General features: G+C 41.3%; 1 protein-coding gene across 1 annotated transcript; it reads right to left on the bottom strand.

Annotated features, from left to right (window-relative positions):
• Positions 1–1229: 1229 nt before the first annotated feature.
• Positions 1230–12273, bottom strand: LOC309714469 (V-set domain containing T-cell activation inhibitor 1-like). Its single transcript, XM_082546961.1, has 6 exons — positions 12100–12273; positions 7246–7560; positions 6855–7121; positions 4837–5133; positions 3394–3487; positions 1230–2247 (listed from the first exon to the last, which is right to left on the bottom strand). The coding sequence occupies exons 1-6, from the start codon at positions 12158–12160 to the stop codon at positions 2100–2102; spliced, it is 1182 nt and encodes a 393-aa protein (XP_082403087.1). The 5' UTR covers positions 12161–12273; the 3' UTR covers positions 1230–2099.
• Between the last annotated feature and the right edge of the window lie 4718 nt (positions 12274–16991).

Consider the following 16991-nt stretch of genomic DNA (forward strand, 5'->3'; position numbering starts at 1 on the left):
TGGTGGTTGTTGAAATTTTGTGAGGTTTAACCTGAGATTCTGGCATTTCGGGCAAAATACATTTATATAAAAAAAATTGATTCAGGATTTTAATGAATCGATATGACGTTATCCAAGAATCGATTTTAATCGATCATCAAAACCCACCCCTAGTAACTGTGTAATGCTTATGTACATCTGGATAATGACACAAACTAGTGTGTGGCGCTTCACTTTTTAAAAAACTAAAAGACAGAAATCAGATTATAGGATCTGTAGTGTTGTTTATTTATATTATGGTTCTTATCATTCGTGATATTTATTACTGTGTGCATACTTTATTAGAAGAGATGAGATTTTAAAAAAATCTCTTCCTTCTTCCAATCAGCTGTGTTTTGCTGCCCATTTTATTTCGAATCTGGCGCGAACCGGCGAGCCAGTTACTGAATCAGTCACTGCATACGTAATCAAAGCGAGCCTCGATACGCGCTTCACAAAAACTCGCCGAGATTACCCGACACAGGTAGTGATGGTAAATTTGATACTTTTTACTGAATCGAGTTTTAATGAGTCACTCACCAAAGTGAATCGGCTTATTTGAGTCATTTGATTCACTGAGTCAGTTGACCAGAGAGTGCAAAAAAATGTACATTTTCACTCAAACTTAATTTGTTTCTCTTTTCATGTAAATCCCACTGCTAAGATGAATGATTCTAAAAACAACTATTTTATAGAGCAAAAAAAGAGTAAAAAAATTTCTAAAATTAAGCAATTTCCTATCAAAATTGCTTAATAAACATTTATTTTGTTTATTTTTATTTTATTAGTATTTTCCTTAAATGTGTTAAATATATATTTTCTCATCTAAATGTCCACTGAAATGTGAGCCTGGGGGCGGTAATGCGCTTTAACATTGGTTAAAGCGCATTGAGTAGAAGCTCAACATTGGTTGAGCTTCTACTCAAGGTCTTTTCTTCCAGTTCAGAGCAGAAATGTTTTTGTTAAGATACTGGATGTTGTGTTTTTCTCCACAATTTTAATTATAAGCTAGATACATTGCTGCTAACAGCAACAGGGATGAGTCAGTGAGTCAGTTGGACTTGTGAATCATGATTCATGAGTCAGTAAAGTGATTCTCCAGTATTGAACGATTCGCGCATCACTATTGATGATGTAATGTGATGTATCAAATGTGATACACTAAGTATCACAGGGTTGAAAAAATAAAGTCTCAGTTCTTCACTTACATATACATTATGACAGAAATCTTTATTGGCATGCGACCACTGTTTTTTAATTAAGACATTTACAGAAATTCACATTTTCATTCAAATTGTGCAAATATCAGCAAATTACAAACATATATCAATCGAAAAAGGCGTTTTTGAAATTTTTTAAATGGGAAACATTTCAGTGTTAAACATTAGGCCAGAAAAACGTCAGAGCGTGACGTCCCCCCTCTATAGAGGTCTGCATCAGCAGTTTAGATGCTGAACCTGATCTGTGTTTAGCTGTGTTGTGATCATAGTGATCATAATACTGTCAGAGTATTGGCCAAAAATGTTTTCTAGACTAAACAACATAAAAAACTAAGCGCTAAAAACTAATAATTAACATTATTTTAGCTGTTAGCTTACACACACAAACTAACAGCTGTGGCTGTTTTGAAACCTTTGTCTAAACTGACAGTTGGCCACATTTTCACTGGGATGTTTTCACTTCAGGTAAGAATAAAACTGGAGACAATTCTTGAAAGAAAAGGAATCAATTGAAGCATAAACACATTCAGCACATCCTTTAAACACAACAGATTGTCAAAGGCAAGACTGCTGATTTACAAACGTTGTTTTCAAGAGTTCTCAGTGATGGTCCTTCATCAAACATCTTTGAACAGACAAATATGCTTATGGTCCATTTCCCCACCTCTAATAATACTGATACAGCATGTTTAGTCTATCAATTGTTTCGTAGACTAAACAAGTACAAGTGAGTCAAGTTGAACTAGTTCTTGTAATTAAGACTTTGTCCACCAGGGGTCAGCATTTTTCAAATCACAGCAGCGTCTGATCTGAGCTGACTGCATACAGAGACTGTTGGTGAAAACAGCCTAATGGTTAACTCTACGTCACTATGTTTTTACTTTGTTCTTCATCAGGTAGTAAAATAAGGTTTCTCTTTGTTGTGACTCTGAACAAAACAGAGTCCATCCTGGTTTGTGACGACGATACAAAGGCCGCGTGTCTGTAGCGCGTTAGCAGCAGTGGGTAGCTGTATATTGTAATACACAGAAAAAGAAGGCTCATGTGATTATTGCTGTTCTATCCAACTGTCCTGCGGATGATTGATGAATCCTTTCTTAACTTCCTGATTATTAAATTTAGTACAATTAATGAATCAATGTAATATTAACTATGTATTAGAGACGTTGGCAATGATGAGGTAAACTCAGCTGATGCCATGAACAAAGGTTATGGATGAGGCTCGGCTTCATTACACAGTCACCCGCAAAATAAAAAGACAGTAAGACACATATTCGTCCTCAGAATAAGAAGGTCAGAAAGTCATTCATGTCTAATCTACAGTAGCTGTTACATCATATCAAGTAGAAAAATTTAGATTTTTTAAAATCTATTTATAGGATCCGTTAGTTTAGTATTCATTTTTCTGTATCCACAATGAATTAGTTTATTTCCTGTTTCATTAAGTTGTTTGTTTCTTGTTATATTTGTTATATATTTTTATTGTTTTTGTACTTCACTGATGTTTTTGGTGCTTTCTTTTCACCTTATTGTAAAAAACCCTGAGAGTTTCATTGTCTTGGTGCATGCTCAATCATCCAGGTAAGTAAATCTCCAAAAGTTGATTCTGCACGTAGCGTTTTGTGGGAGCAGACGTGCACCATAAACCTACACATACGGATCAGTATTTAAGGTTTGACTCTCGTCATCCACTGGAGCACAAACTGGGTGTCATCAGTAACATAGTTCCCGAGTTCCTTCATCTAAACTCTCTGCTTAAGATTAAGGAACTGACCTCCCAGCCCTTTGTTCCTTCAGTGGGCTGATTTCAGTCATTATGCAAATGTACTGTTTATAAGATTGAAACCTGCAGTCAGCTGAGACTGAAGAAGTCACTTGGATGAGTGACGAAACGTTTCTCCCACAAAACGCTACGTGCAGATGAACAGAATCAACTTTCTTTTTTTTTACTTGAACAAAAGTACCAGCTGTTCAATATTTATCAGCTCAAAGTGTGACATGAACAGATTAGTTTCCCTCATGATGGCAGAACGATGCAGACAGACCAGCACAAACAAACGCCATCACACTCTATGGTGTGTAGACACTGCAGTGATTCAACCCTGGACTATAAACAACTCAAAGTCAAACAAAGTGATTAAAGTGTAGCACAGACCTCCTGATGGAGATTAGGGCAGCGATCGACAGGCCGATCAATACCAGTCCACACATAACAGCTGTAGTAATGACTGCAGTGTTAGAGCGAGCCCCTGTGGAAAAATGTGTAATGAAAGTACAGTTACTAATCATAATGTTGGTGATTATCAAAGAATGTACATGATCTTTATAAGTATAAACACAGCTGACTTAATACTTCATACTAGTTTGCGCACCAGAATATTACTGTAATCCCGACAGGCTTGTTTTACTGCTGAATTATTCAAAAACTGAAGTGTATGATGACTAAGTGACAGTAAAACTTGCTGCTGCATCAGGATTAGTTATGTTTTCTGTTTTGGTTCAACTGACAGATTCACTTCCTCAATAAGCTTTAACTTGTTAACTGAACCATGAAGAGAGAAACCTGTAAAAAAGTCCATTTCCCCTCCAATTGTTCCCCTCACAGTCGCTCACATGTCTTATTTTAGGAAATTATGAGTAAAGCTCAGGTGCAGTAATAACACGAGGTCATAGCTGCAGAAACACTGATAGGTTCACTTTTGATACAGTTACACTGAATCTTTACTTTTACGTTATTGGTCTGTGTAGTTATGTTTCAACAGCAAACATTTCTGGGTGTGGGCGACCGTGGCTCAGGGGGTTGGGAATTGCATCTGTAACCGGAAGGTCGCCGGTTCAATCCCTGGGCTCTCTGTCCTGGTCGTTGTGTCCCTGGGCAAGACACTTTACCCTACTTGCCTACTGGTGTTGGCCAGAGGGGCCGATGGCGCGATATGGCAGCCTCGCTTCTGTCAGTCTGCCCCAGGGCAGCTGTGGCTACAACTGTAGCTGCCTCCACCAGTGTGTGAATGTGAGAGTGAATGAATAGTGGTATTGTAAAGCGCTTTGGGTGCCTTGAAAAGCGCTATATAAATCCAATCCATTATTATTATTTCTGAGTAGAATAAGTCTTTGTCTGGCTGAATGTCCCCACTTTACAAATGCAATAATAAAAGCTCTGGCAGGTGCATGGTTACACATTTAGTCAGGACTCTACAGGTAAGAAGTTATTTGTTATGAGAAGTTGAGATTTTGGGTCATGTTGTTTCACTTTTTAAACCAATGCAAAGAAAATGTCCAAAATACACATTTAGTAGTTTATTTTATGCTTTTGTCCAATTATCCAAATTTATTTGCATAGCCACCCTGGGGCGCACAGACACTGGCGCCCTCTGACCACCACCAGTAGGCAATGGGTGAAGTGTCTTGCCCAAGGACACAACAACCGAGACTGCCCAAGCCGGGGCTCGAACCGGCAACCTTCCAATTACAAGGCGAACTCCCAACTCTTGAGCCACGATCGCCCAATGATTAATTAATTTCTTTAGAAATCTGGCTTTATCTGGTCATCAGCTGGGCAAGTTTCTCCCTGCAGTGTTTTATATCAGCTCGATCTTACCTTCAGTTATTCTCAGGTGGATGTGGGTAATGTGCGTCTCCTCAGCATTACTGAGCTTACAGGTGTACATCCCCTCCTGCTTTGTGGATAAGTCCTTTAGCATGAGGCTGCCTGACTTGGACACATTCTCCACCTTCTGCCTCCACCCGTCTGACACCGAGTAGGTGACGTCGGTCCAGGACTGGCTCAGGACGGTCTGAGTGTGGTTGAATCTCCAGAGGAGGGTGAAGTTGGTGAGTGAAGTGTTTGAGGGGGTGCAGGGGATTGTCACACCAGTGCTGGGACCACTGATATCAGCTGAAGGCATACAACGTAAATGATTAACAACAATATTAAAAACTACAGTCTTGGGAAATTACTAAGAGGTCCATGCAGCCCCAAGCAACACCGAGCCGAGGCGAGCACTCCCACACAGAGCGTCATGTATCCATGGTAATCAAAGGAGCTTGCAAAGAAAAGCATCTGGACTTCTTTAAGATACTTGAAGACGTTTTGCCTTAACGCCCACTCACATCCTGGGCCATCTGATCTCAGGAATTTGCATGATAAGGTGGGGCCAGGTTTCACAATGAACTCACCCGAAACTCTGGCTGATTGAGACCCACACCCAGTTTCACACCTTGGCTCAGGCAATTAGAGGATCATCAGGGGGTCCTTTTGTCCCTCTGTGGGGGGAAACTCCCACTAGGTTTATATCTGGGACTCTCCACCATTTGACCTTAGAACTGAAGAAGCTTCTCGGATGAGAGGTGAAACGTCTTCAAGTAACTTAAAGAAGTCCAGACGCTTTTCTTTGCAAGCTCCTTTGACTACGATGACCTGGATGACTGAGAACCTTCACAGACATATCCATGGTAACCACATAGTGAACCCTCACCAGCCAAAAGACCCCAGCAAAGAGCGTTGTCCAACACTCATCAGTGATGTGATATTTGCTTGAGTTTTCAGGTTCTGTTGCCACAGCATCTTACAATGCAGAGAAGACAGAATGCAATTGGACGAGAAGCGAAACTTAAACTCACCGGCAAAAGTTAAGGATACAAAGTTTGTGTTTGGTGATTTTAATTCTGTAACAAAAAGCAGGAAAAATGGTAAAGAAGAGGAGTCCTGACTCTGAGGGACTCTCAGACAGCCATGAATTTGGGATATCAACAGGAACTCGTGATGTCGTCTACGAATGTCATCACACACCCACTGTTGTGCTTCACTTCTAGAACAAAACATCCAAGTCAATATCCTCAGATATTTGTAACAGGGTATCAGACTGATCCATGCTGCACTGTTCCTCCTGAAGCTTGGAGTCTTCCTAAAAGTATCGTAGCACGGACCTTCCCAGGATGGCTGAGAAATGTGAACCCTCTAGTTCCTCTGTGGATCCAGAGCACCAATCCGGAGGAGCTGTCCCCAAACCCCCACTGATGTCACCCAGGAGAAGCCTTCAAGACCCAAAGCCTAAAAGAACTTGAGTTGAATTTCATCCACCTCAGTGCACCAACCACCAAACAGCTTAATAAATACCTCAGTGACCTCTGCCCCGCTGGCAGACCAATCTTCCTTGTTTTCACTGAGCTCATATAGACCCCTGCAGCTGAGCCCTCCACATACTGATATATGTATGTTATTACTGATATTTAAAGAAATTCCTGTATTTTCTAACAGTGTTTTGATGAGAGAGAGCTCAACAGTTTTTTCTTCTTTTTTGCATAAACCACATCCAAAGTCCGCCTTTAACTTTTCTGCTTTTTGATCATTCTGGTGCGCCTTGTTCATCTTGACACTTTTTAAAGGTCCACAGTCTTTGTGTGGATGCTGCATTTTATCTGAAAGTGCACGGTGACGAAGATACATCACGGATAGATTTCCTTGCATTGTTTCATCAGGATAGATAAACAGGTTTTGTGTTTTTTGTTTGTTTGTTTTAATTTTACAGACAACATATTTAATGCAGTTTTCCTTCATATTTTTCCTAGTTATCTACGTCCCATCTGCAGTTCTCCTAGTTTGGTTGAAATACTCACATAGTCTCTGCAGAGTGGCTCTCCTCCTGTTCCTGCGAGTGCTGATGGTGCAGATAAAGAGCAGGTGATAAACACCGGCTGAAAGCATCTGAGAGCTGCTGATGTTGTAAAGCAGCTGCTCAGTCCGCTCGACTGTGGTGGTGTTAGTGAAGGTGATGTTGGATGGAGGGCTTGTGGACCAGGTGAGCTGAGGTTCAGGGTAGATCCCCTCTGACCTGCAACTGATCCTGTTTTCAACCTGATTCATTTTGACCTTATTAACTGGAGCTGCAACAAAAAATCACGGATCAAAAACTCATCATTAATCTGATGACAAAAATGAACACAAAATCTTCATTCATCTGACAGTGCACGGAGAACTGAGCTGATGTTCACTGCAAGTTTCTCCTACCGTCCACTTTTAGGTTGACAAATGACTCCTGGTTTCCCGTGATGGTGCTGGTGTGGCACTTATATCTGCCCTCATCCTGAACCTCCACACTTGTCAGCTGGAGTGAGGCATTTCCACTGGAGATCTGGTCCTTGAACAGTGAAGTCCTGTTTCTGTAGTACTGGTCCTGGTTTCCAAGCTGGTCTCTGCTGTAGTAGAATGAGTGGACATGAAGGTCTCTTGGTGTCTTAAACCAGTGGATGACGATTTCATTCCCAATCTTGAAACTGCACGGTAAGACGCATCTCTCCATGAAAACACAGGACACCTCAGTATCTGAAACATCAGAACAGACAAACACTAAAATTAAACACATACAGCGGCTTGCAAAAGTATTCGTCCCCTTGAACTTTTCCACAAACATGAATCAATTTTATTGGAATTCCACGTGAAAGACCAACACAAAGTGGTGAACACGTGAGAAGTGGAACGAAAATCATACAGGACTCCAAACATTTTTTACAAATAAATAACTGCAAAGTGGGGTGTGCATAATTATTCAGCCCCCTTTGGTCTGAGTGCAGTCAGTTGCCCATAGACGCTGCCTGATGAGTGCTAATGACTAAACAGAGTGCACCTGTGTGTGATCTAATGTCAGTACAAATACAGCTGCTCTGTGACGGCCTCGGAGGTTGTCTAAGAGAATATTGTGAGCAACAACACCATGAAGTCCAAAGAACACACCAGACAGGTCAGGGATAAAGTTATTGAGAAATTTAAAGCAGGCTTAGGCTACAAAAAGATTTCCCAAGCCTTGAACATCCCACGGAGCACTGTTCAAGCCATCATTCAGAAATGGAAGGAGTCCGGCACAACTGTAAACCTACCAAGACAAGGCCGTCCACCTAAACTCACAGGCCGAACGAGGAGAGCGCTGATCAGAAATGCAGCCAAGAGGCCCATGGTGACTCTGGACGAGCTGCAGAGATCTACAGCTCAGGTGGGGGAATCTGTCCATAGCACAACTATTAGTATCTGACCCACCTGGCCTTTTTGACAGCCACGTCTGGCCCATGTACCTGAAACATAAGAACATCTAACTTTAAAATATTAGAAATAAGCTTGCCTAAGAGTTCAGGCTGTGTTGAAGAATAAATATGGTCAAACCAAACGTTGACTTTCAAGCATGTTACAGTTGTGTAAATGCCGATTTTGCCCTATATGCTGTATTTCCATGAATGTTTGCAAATTCCTCAATTTTTCTAGTGAATTATAAAAACACGAGTGGTGGCTCAAAACCTTTACACAGCACTGTATACGTAACAGCTGCAGCACTTCTTCCTGCAAGGGTTACATGTTGTAACTTCGTACTGTTACTAGAGGAGAGCTTAAAAATTGTGTTGGACAGCCATTATTTCTGTCTTAATGGGCAACTCCCACTAGGGTTTAAATAGTGGGAGATTTACCCGAGGCACTGACCAGAGGGCAGCAGTCAAACAGGTGGTGGACGGGGTGCGAGAGGTCACCTGAGATAGTCCTGCTTTTTCTGACACAGGAGGATCTGGCCATGGCCTCCAGGGGTCGCAGAGGGCAGCCAGTGATTTTTGGGCAGTGTTAATTACCCTCTGAGCAGCCTGTTCTCAGTCGTGGCCCCTGCACATCTAGCTCCAAACACCCAGGCAGGAGGAGAGCACGCTCTCTTCTTGAAAATGGCTGTGAGTTCACTGCTATAAAACGACAGCCAATAAAGCAACTATGAGATGTGGTGGAACGGCAGATTCACATCACGGATCTGACAAATCTCCAGCAGCTGTGAGAAGCTATCAAGTCAACGTGGAACAGAATCTCAGAGGAGGGTTTCCAGAAAATAGCTGCGTCTTTGTAATGAAGGATGAAGGCAGCTCTGAAGGCAAGAGGACGCAACAAGATGTACCTGCTGGTGATGAGTGTGTGCAGGCTATTACATTTGTATTCATGTTGGACAGTCGGCTGTGATTTATCGAACTTCTCTTGTTTGAAATCTGCTCTTACGTTTGGTTCAGTTCACTAAGTGAAACAGATTTTGAGTGATGGGATTCTTAGTTTCGGTCTTTGTAATCAAACATTTTGACTGTAGGTCTCAGACATTATTAACAGGCACGTGCAGAGGGGGGGCTAGAGGGGCTTGAGCACCCGCCCCTTTCCTGATGAGTGCCCAAAGTGCCCTTTTGTTGAGGCAACTTTTAAAAGATTTTTTGTGTGTGTGTGCGCGCGTGCGGAGTCCTGTCTGTGCCCCTCAACAATGTTATATTTAACTATTAATCACAGTTTTGCTAAATAAAAGGATCTGGCTTGCATCAGACGGCAGAACGCGCTGGTTACGAGCCGGGAACGAGCTCACAAAGAGCACGCGCATTTTTAGCGGTCCAGAGCTGTAGGAGAAACACAAGTTAACTCAGAGACACAGACTGATGCGACACAACCAGTAAGTAGGTGTACAGCGCACACTGTAGTGTGTAGCACACAGGAGTATCAGCTTATTACGTACACGTTGGTAAGCTGTCTTGTTGCAACTGACGAACTGAAACAAACGAGCGTGCTGTGTGTGCAACAGCGCGACAAACATTACCTGTCCTTTTATTAACTGCACAAGTAGTGCTGGTCATAGCTGCTGGCTACCTGTGTAAGGCTGTCATGGGTCTGTAGCTCTGTCACCGTTTTAGGGAACATATTTAGTTTTAAAGTAAGTTTCCGGGCTTTTCCTGCCTTTCTGGAGGGATTATATTTCACTAAAAACGATCTAATATGCATGTCCACATAATAATAATTATAATTATAATATATTAAAAACACACGCTGTATTTTAAAGAACATACATTAAGAAGCAATTATATTAGATTTATATTTTAAATAAGACAAAATTAGGATTTTACAGCAGTAAAATTATTGTATCTCTACAGTTTAAACATGTAATAAGCTTTGCCCTGCACAGAGTGGATAGTGAAACAAATGGAATCATCATAATGACATTATTTCATATTTATTACTTCCCCCTCCTCATTGCTTTATTATTGTAGCTCTAGTAATAAATAATAATGTAAGGATTCTGGATCAGCACCATGATGCCCATAGTATATACAGTATTCTGAAGGTCTAAAATGTCACTGTGTGCGTGCATGTGTGTGTTTTATTTTGATGGATTTTTAAAAAAAAATATTACTCATGATATAACATTGTCCAGACATGGCTGGTAAGGACATGAGGAGGAAACAGCAGGAGCTGTGTGAGGCTACTAAAGGCAGGGCTATAACATTTTTCTGTCATCATTTTATTTTAGATTAAGTGCAAGAGTTGTTAGGTGTGGATAATTAGATTATAGTTTATTGCAATAGCAAGTTGTGCTTTGTTCTCACATAGCAAGTGGAGAGTGATATATGAAAAGATGGGATGGAAGGAAGAAGAGAAGCAAAGAGTGATTCACAGGCAGAGCCTAAATTATTTCTCACAGTTTTTTGTGTCCTTATGGTTCCAAGCGCTGTCACCAATCTTTGCATTTTGTTATTATCTCATGACACTTGTTTAATCAGCTACCATCTCTCCTGTGGACTTTTTAATGTCTACAGTCTCAGATCAACACAGCCCTGCCCACCAGCACTATCCACAGCAACCCCTCAACAGCAACATTGTACCCATCAGGTAAAGCATCGGCTACGTTTGCTTTGCCTTGTTGCCCATATTAGATTCTTGATGAATGTGTTGTTGTTGTTATTCAGCCTGGTTCAATGTGCCCCTTTAAACCTCTCTGCACGGCCCTGATTATTAACATTGTGTCTAACCCTGAGTGTGAGCTTGTTATTACAGCCTGTACTCTTTTAATTATTGTAGATCTTTAGCTATGTTGTGTTTTGATATGCTGTATTTTTACAACCTAAATTACAGAACTTAGACTTCTGTTTAATATTTTGTAAGTGAAAGCGGGCGGACTGATTGGAAAGCAAACTGAAATGTTTAAAGTACTTAGAATGAGGTTTTCAGAAGAGGAAGGGAAAAAGGAAGTAACATTGATACTTGATCTTCGCAAATATTCAGACATAAGGACTTCAGTGTTCAGAGATTTCAGTTACTGATTATATTTACATGATTAACAAGCACAGTGATGCATGTCTCCTCTGCTCTAAGCCCCAATAACCAAACTACAGTTTCCTCTAATAATCAAAGTTAACTATGGAGCCCATTCACTGACGTGCCGTCCAGACTCGTGTAACTGGCTTTGGCTACGAATAAAAGCCGAGATGTGCTTTTGCTGCTGTCCCATTGTAGTCGCTCAGGAAGAGGACGTCTCCCACCCAGCCCGACCGTTAACTTCTCCGCTTTAAAAGCATTTCCAGACCCACTGATAAATACGACGCATTACTCAAATCCTGACTGCGACATCATGTCTACGTTTAGATTTTTGTTCAGCCTGCTGAGATTTTCAGGGCTTTCCCTCCGTCGCAGGAAATCCCGTGTAGTCGGGCTGAGTTTGTTTCCTGATTTTTAATGTTTTTAACTAAAAAGTTTATGCGTCTTTTGAAGAACACAGACGCCAAGCTTCTTATTACAGCCTGTACTCTGTTAAGATGCTTATTGTAGATCTTTATTTTCGTTACTTCTAAGCAAAAGTTCGTTGGTTCAGTTCCAGCCAGGGATAATAAATAAATAGATAAATGAACAAACCCCGCCTTGTCACGAGGGAGCAGTAAATGCCTTCACGAAACATCGAAAGAAGTCCAAAGAAGTCCAGTCGCAGAGCCAAAGCGTGAAAACTGAATACAGTGAAAAGTTTCGACCAAGTTCCCCAAAATGTTTTTTTTTTTACAAACGCTCTGATCAACTGACAGCAAACATCTCACTCACCTCCATCTACAATCGTCAGAAAGATCCAGAGCAACAAATACGAGCTCCGTTGACGCACCATTACTGTTACTGTAGCCGTCGCATTGAAATGTAATTATTTTGTGATTGCAATGTTCAAACTTTGGTGTTTAATCTGGATTCATGTTGTGTTGTCGCCACCTACTGGTTGGCCTGAGTGTGGCGCTTTGTGGTGCGCATGCTTTGGGGTGATGCTCAATTAAGTGCACGTGTCACCAGAGACTGAAGGCTCCAGCCAGAAAGAGAATGCTGGCCTGTGTAAAGGGTGGAAATATAGAAGATATGGACTACAATTGCTCATGAATGTTCAGTAGAAAGGCGCACACGGTATGTTGGTGCATTTACTTTGTGTGTATGTTTTATTTGAGTTGTAATTTTTGTTCTGCTGATGTAATATCCGTGTTTTTCATTGATCGTTTCACCATAGTTTTTCACGGTGTTTGCTGGTGAAAAGAAGATTAAAATACTGGCTGAACATCAGTTGGAGCATGGCCCTTTATTCTACTTCGAACATGAAAAACCTTCAGGAGCAGTTAGTTACATTCTCCGCTGTGTCCCGCCTCCTCACCAGGGACCTACTGTCCACAGTTTTCTTTTAAATCAAATCAAATCACTTTTATTGTCACATCACATGTGCAGGTACATTGGTACAGCACATGTGAGTGAAATTCTTGTGTGCGAGCTTCACAAGCAACAGAGTTGTGCAAAATACAATAATGTAAACAAGCAAAATACAAGAATGGCTACATCTGAAATAATAGTATATGCATTTCTGGATGTGTATACTAAATATTTTTCTACACGTGTGTGTGTGTGTGTGTGTGTGTGTGTGTGTGTGTGTACACATATTTTACAAATTAAATAGAGTAAACAATAAATAAAATATATAAAATATACAGAGTTGAATATGTGCAAAACAGTGGCATTACTGTACAGTATGGAGTGCATAATGTTAAAGTTCCAGTAGTGAAGCTGAGGTGTCTATGACGTGTTCAGCAGTCTGATGGCCTGGTGGAAGAAGCTGTTTCTCAGTCTGCTGGTACGGGACCGGATGCTGCAGAACCTCCTTCCTGATGGAAGCAGTCTGAACAGTTTATGGCTGGGGTGACTGGAGTCCTTGATGATCCTCCCCGCTTTCCTCAGGCACCGCTTCCTGTAGATGTCTTGGAGGGAGGGAAGCTCACCTCCGATTATCCGTTCAGAGCACCGCACTACTCGCTGGAGAGCTTTGCAGTTGTAGGCGGTGCTGTTGCCATACCAGGTGGTGATGCATCCAGTGAGGATGCTCTCAATGGCACAGTGATAGAAGGTCCTGAGGATGCGGGGGCTCATGCCGAATCTTTTCAGTCTCCTGAGAAAGAAGAGGCGCTGCTGCGCCTTCTTCACTGTTTTGTTTGTGTGTACTGACCACGTAAGATCCTCAGCCAGATGTACTCCAAGGAACCGGAAGCTGCTCACTCTCTCCACAGCAGCGCCGTTGATGGTGATGGGGGTGTGTACTTCTCTGCACCTCCGGAAGTCCACTATCAACTCCTTTGTCTTTGCGACGTTGAGGGTGAGATGGTTGTCTTGACACCAGTGGGTCAGGGCGCTGACCTCCTCCCTGTAGGCCGTCTCATCGCCGTTGGTGATAAGACCCACCACTGTAGTGTCGTCCGCAAACTTCACAATGATGTTGGAGCTGTTAGTGGCTGTGCAGTCGTAGGTGTAGAGTGAGTATAGTATAGTTTACATGAGGTGGATGAAGTCAAACACAAAGCTCCCTGTAGTCAAAGTTTTTTTTCATTAACGTTTTCATTAAAATCATGAAAGTTATGGTGCAGTGACTGTTTTTATGTTTCTTTAAATTCAGAACCATAATTCCTGCTGCAAAGGTTAAAAAGGGGCCTGTTTACACATGCAAGTGAAGTTACGGGCATGAAATACACTTCAGACTGTGTTACAGGTCAAAATGAATAATATGCGATATTCAACTCAAAAACAAACTTATTAAATCTGCGGGGGTTTTTGTAACTTGTCGTGTTATTTTCTGTTGAACACCCATTTGCATATTTCGTCACCAAAAACTCTCCCAAACAAACCAGAAAATGTTGCAGGATCATCGGATTAAACATGTAACTGGTTTTCAAAGCTGTGGGACAAATCTGCAACAGAAACAAGAAAAATGATTTAATGTGATGGGTCCTGCAACACTGACGCACCGACGCATGTATCAAGCTCACATAGCAAAGCCTGCGTGCGTCGCTTTAAGAAAAAGTCACGTGATCGACACAGCTGCAGTATCGCTCATTGCCAACGACCCAATCTGTGTTTAAAAGGTTCCGCATCTGTCAACGGAATGAGTCGCCACCAAAAAACACAAAATTACTCTCGCAAAGATAAAAAAAATACACATCTCTCCATAACAAAATGGAGCCCGAAAGAAAAAGAAATGTTTCTGCTGTGTGGGATCATTTTGATCTTTTAACTGCAAATAAGGTAATAGTTTGTCTGTCTTTGTTTCAGTGTAACCTATCATAATAGGAAAAACAGCAATGTGACTTGAAGTGTAAATTATTTATTTCATTTTATGCAGGTTAAATGTCGCATCTGTTCTGCGGAGCTTTCTTACACAAACAAAAGCACCTCCTCAGTGTTTAGGCATTACAGAGCCAAACATGAAAATGAGGAGACAAACACACCGAGGATGAACACTGGTGGGCCTATATAGACACTGAACATCTTTATCATCATTTGTTTTAATTAATATGTGTTTTATTATTTTCATCTAGGAAGACTGTTCTGGACCAGGCAGTCCTGAATTTTATTATAAAGGACTGCCAACCCCTTAGTATTGTGGAGAGTGTCGGAGAGAAAAATTCCAAGATCAGAGGATCCTTTAACGTACTGGGGGGAAAGGAAGACATATTATCAGAACCTTATCCACCTGGCTTTACAGTTTTTGTGTAGCCCAGCTTCATCTGTGCCTGTGAGTTTTCCAAAGCTGTGGAAATGGTGCAAAAAAAAAAAAATGCAATAGACTGAATTCAAAAACATTGGATAAACTTTTTTTTCTGAATAGAAATTTATAATAAACTCTGAGTCAAATGGGTAATATTACATTCACAATACTTTCATTTTAATTTTCACTTAATGTCATTCACAATATATTTGTAGAGTATAAAATAAAGATGTGTAAAATATTTGCAATGTAAAAGATATAAAATGATTCCATGGAAAGTACAATACCTTACAGTGTACAAGTGTGACTTGGCCATTGAATCAGTGTCTGTTGTGAGTCTCAAGTTGCCTGCAATGGTATTTAAGGTCCAGCAGGTGTCAGCATGGAGCAAAACAGCAACACTGTGTCGACACAGCATGGATACAGTTTGTGCTGAAACGCTTCACGAGGCCTCATCTACCCATCGCTACACGAAACCGAACATGACCGTATTCAGTCATAGTCCCCTGACCTGTAAAGCATCATCGATGCAAGCAGCATGTAAATTCAAAAGACGGCATAATATCATTTTACCTCTTTTCTTCGTCCAGTGCAGAACCACACCAGCTGCTGTCGCTGATAATGCAATGACCAAAATGTGCTTTTGGTATATAGGTTTTGCCTTCTGCACTTAAGATGCGTTTAGATGAGGCCTGCTGGCTTTTAATTCAATCACCATTTTCTGCACAGCTGTCACATGACTACACTCAGACATCACGCAGACTTCATTACAGGGAGATAAAAGATTAAAGATCTGCTTAATTGCAAAGAAAGCCTTTCAGATGTATCTTTTAGAAAAGTTCAGGGCTGCAGTGAGTGTGAGTCCAGGTCACATGCCCCAGCAGAGGGAGTGTTCGCCCAGGGCGCCAAACAGGCTAGGACCGCCACTGATGCCACAAAATGTTGAAGTCCTTCTCTTAAAGCTCTTTAGCCTTTTCGGTTAGTGTTCATACTCTTTCGCTTTTATGAGCAGTCTGTAGTTCTGTAATTTGCTCAGCATCATCTTCTTCCACTGCAGTAAGTGGTACAGCATAGTGCTCTTGGAGATCTTTGTCAACCGTCTTGTGAGTATAGTTAAATGTCATTTAATGGTCTGTGTTTAGATTTCAAAATCCTTAAGTATTACTCTGGGGTTACTGTTGCATATACTTTAGCTGTAATGACATTCACTCTTAATGCAGATGCGTTTGTACTGAAAGAACCCTGCGAACTTCACTCATAGTTCGACCTTAAACAAGCACACAGAACTCTTCCCTAAACTACAAAGCATCACTTTGAAGTACAGTAGAAATTAAGTTACCTTTGATGAACATGTTATAGAAACTTATTGTGGATCTTTCAACTTGCCTTACACCACTCTCATTCTACTTTTAACACTGTCCTTTGTTAATTTCCACCTTACTCCAGTTGTATACAGTAGTTGCTGCTGTGCTTGGCTGCTTGTGAGCAGTAAGCTTGTGTAATGGCGCCCTCTTGTGTCGCTCTACTGTACCGTCACTCTCTGCAGCTGCCGTCTTTGTGATGAGCTTCTTGAGAACTGAAGAAGCTTCTCGGATGAGAGGTGAAGCGTCTTCAAGCAACTTAAGGAAGTCCAGACGCTTTTCTTTCCAAGCTCCTTAGACTACGATGACCTGGATGGCTGAGAACCTTCACCGACTCTTAATATAAGCAGTCCTTACCCTTAAATCTCACCTCTCTTCTTCCTCTCCTGTCTTTATTATCTTTCTCCATCTCTGCGTGAAATTAGCTCCCCTTCTTTTCTTTCCCAGTGATATACAGCAGATGGACCTTCTGTGCCATTTCATGTTTAGGTCAGTTATATTTCTTTGTGCAGTCATTTGGTTTGTTAAGTTTGCAGTTCTTTGCCCGAGTTCAGTTTTGTTTCTTTGACCTT

The sequence above is a fragment of the Aulonocara stuartgranti genome (assembly GCF_965226115.1).
Source record: "Aulonocara stuartgranti genome assembly, chromosome: 9".
Taxonomy (NCBI): Eukaryota; Metazoa; Chordata; class Actinopteri; order Cichliformes; family Cichlidae; genus Aulonocara; species Aulonocara stuartgranti.

Coding starts and splice junctions, on each gene's coding strand:
- LOC309714469 (XM_082546961.1), bottom strand. CDS start 12,160: ATGGTGCGTCAACGGAGCTCGTATTTGTTGCTCTGGATCTTTCTGACG. Junction 5,134..6,854: donor AGCCACTCTGCAGAGACTAT/GTGAGTATTTCA, acceptor GTATGCCTTCAG/CTGATATCAGTGGTCCCAGC. Junction 2,248..3,393: donor GCCCTAATCTCCATCAGGAG/GTCTGTGCTACA, acceptor TACAATATACAG/CTACCCACTGCTGCTAACGC.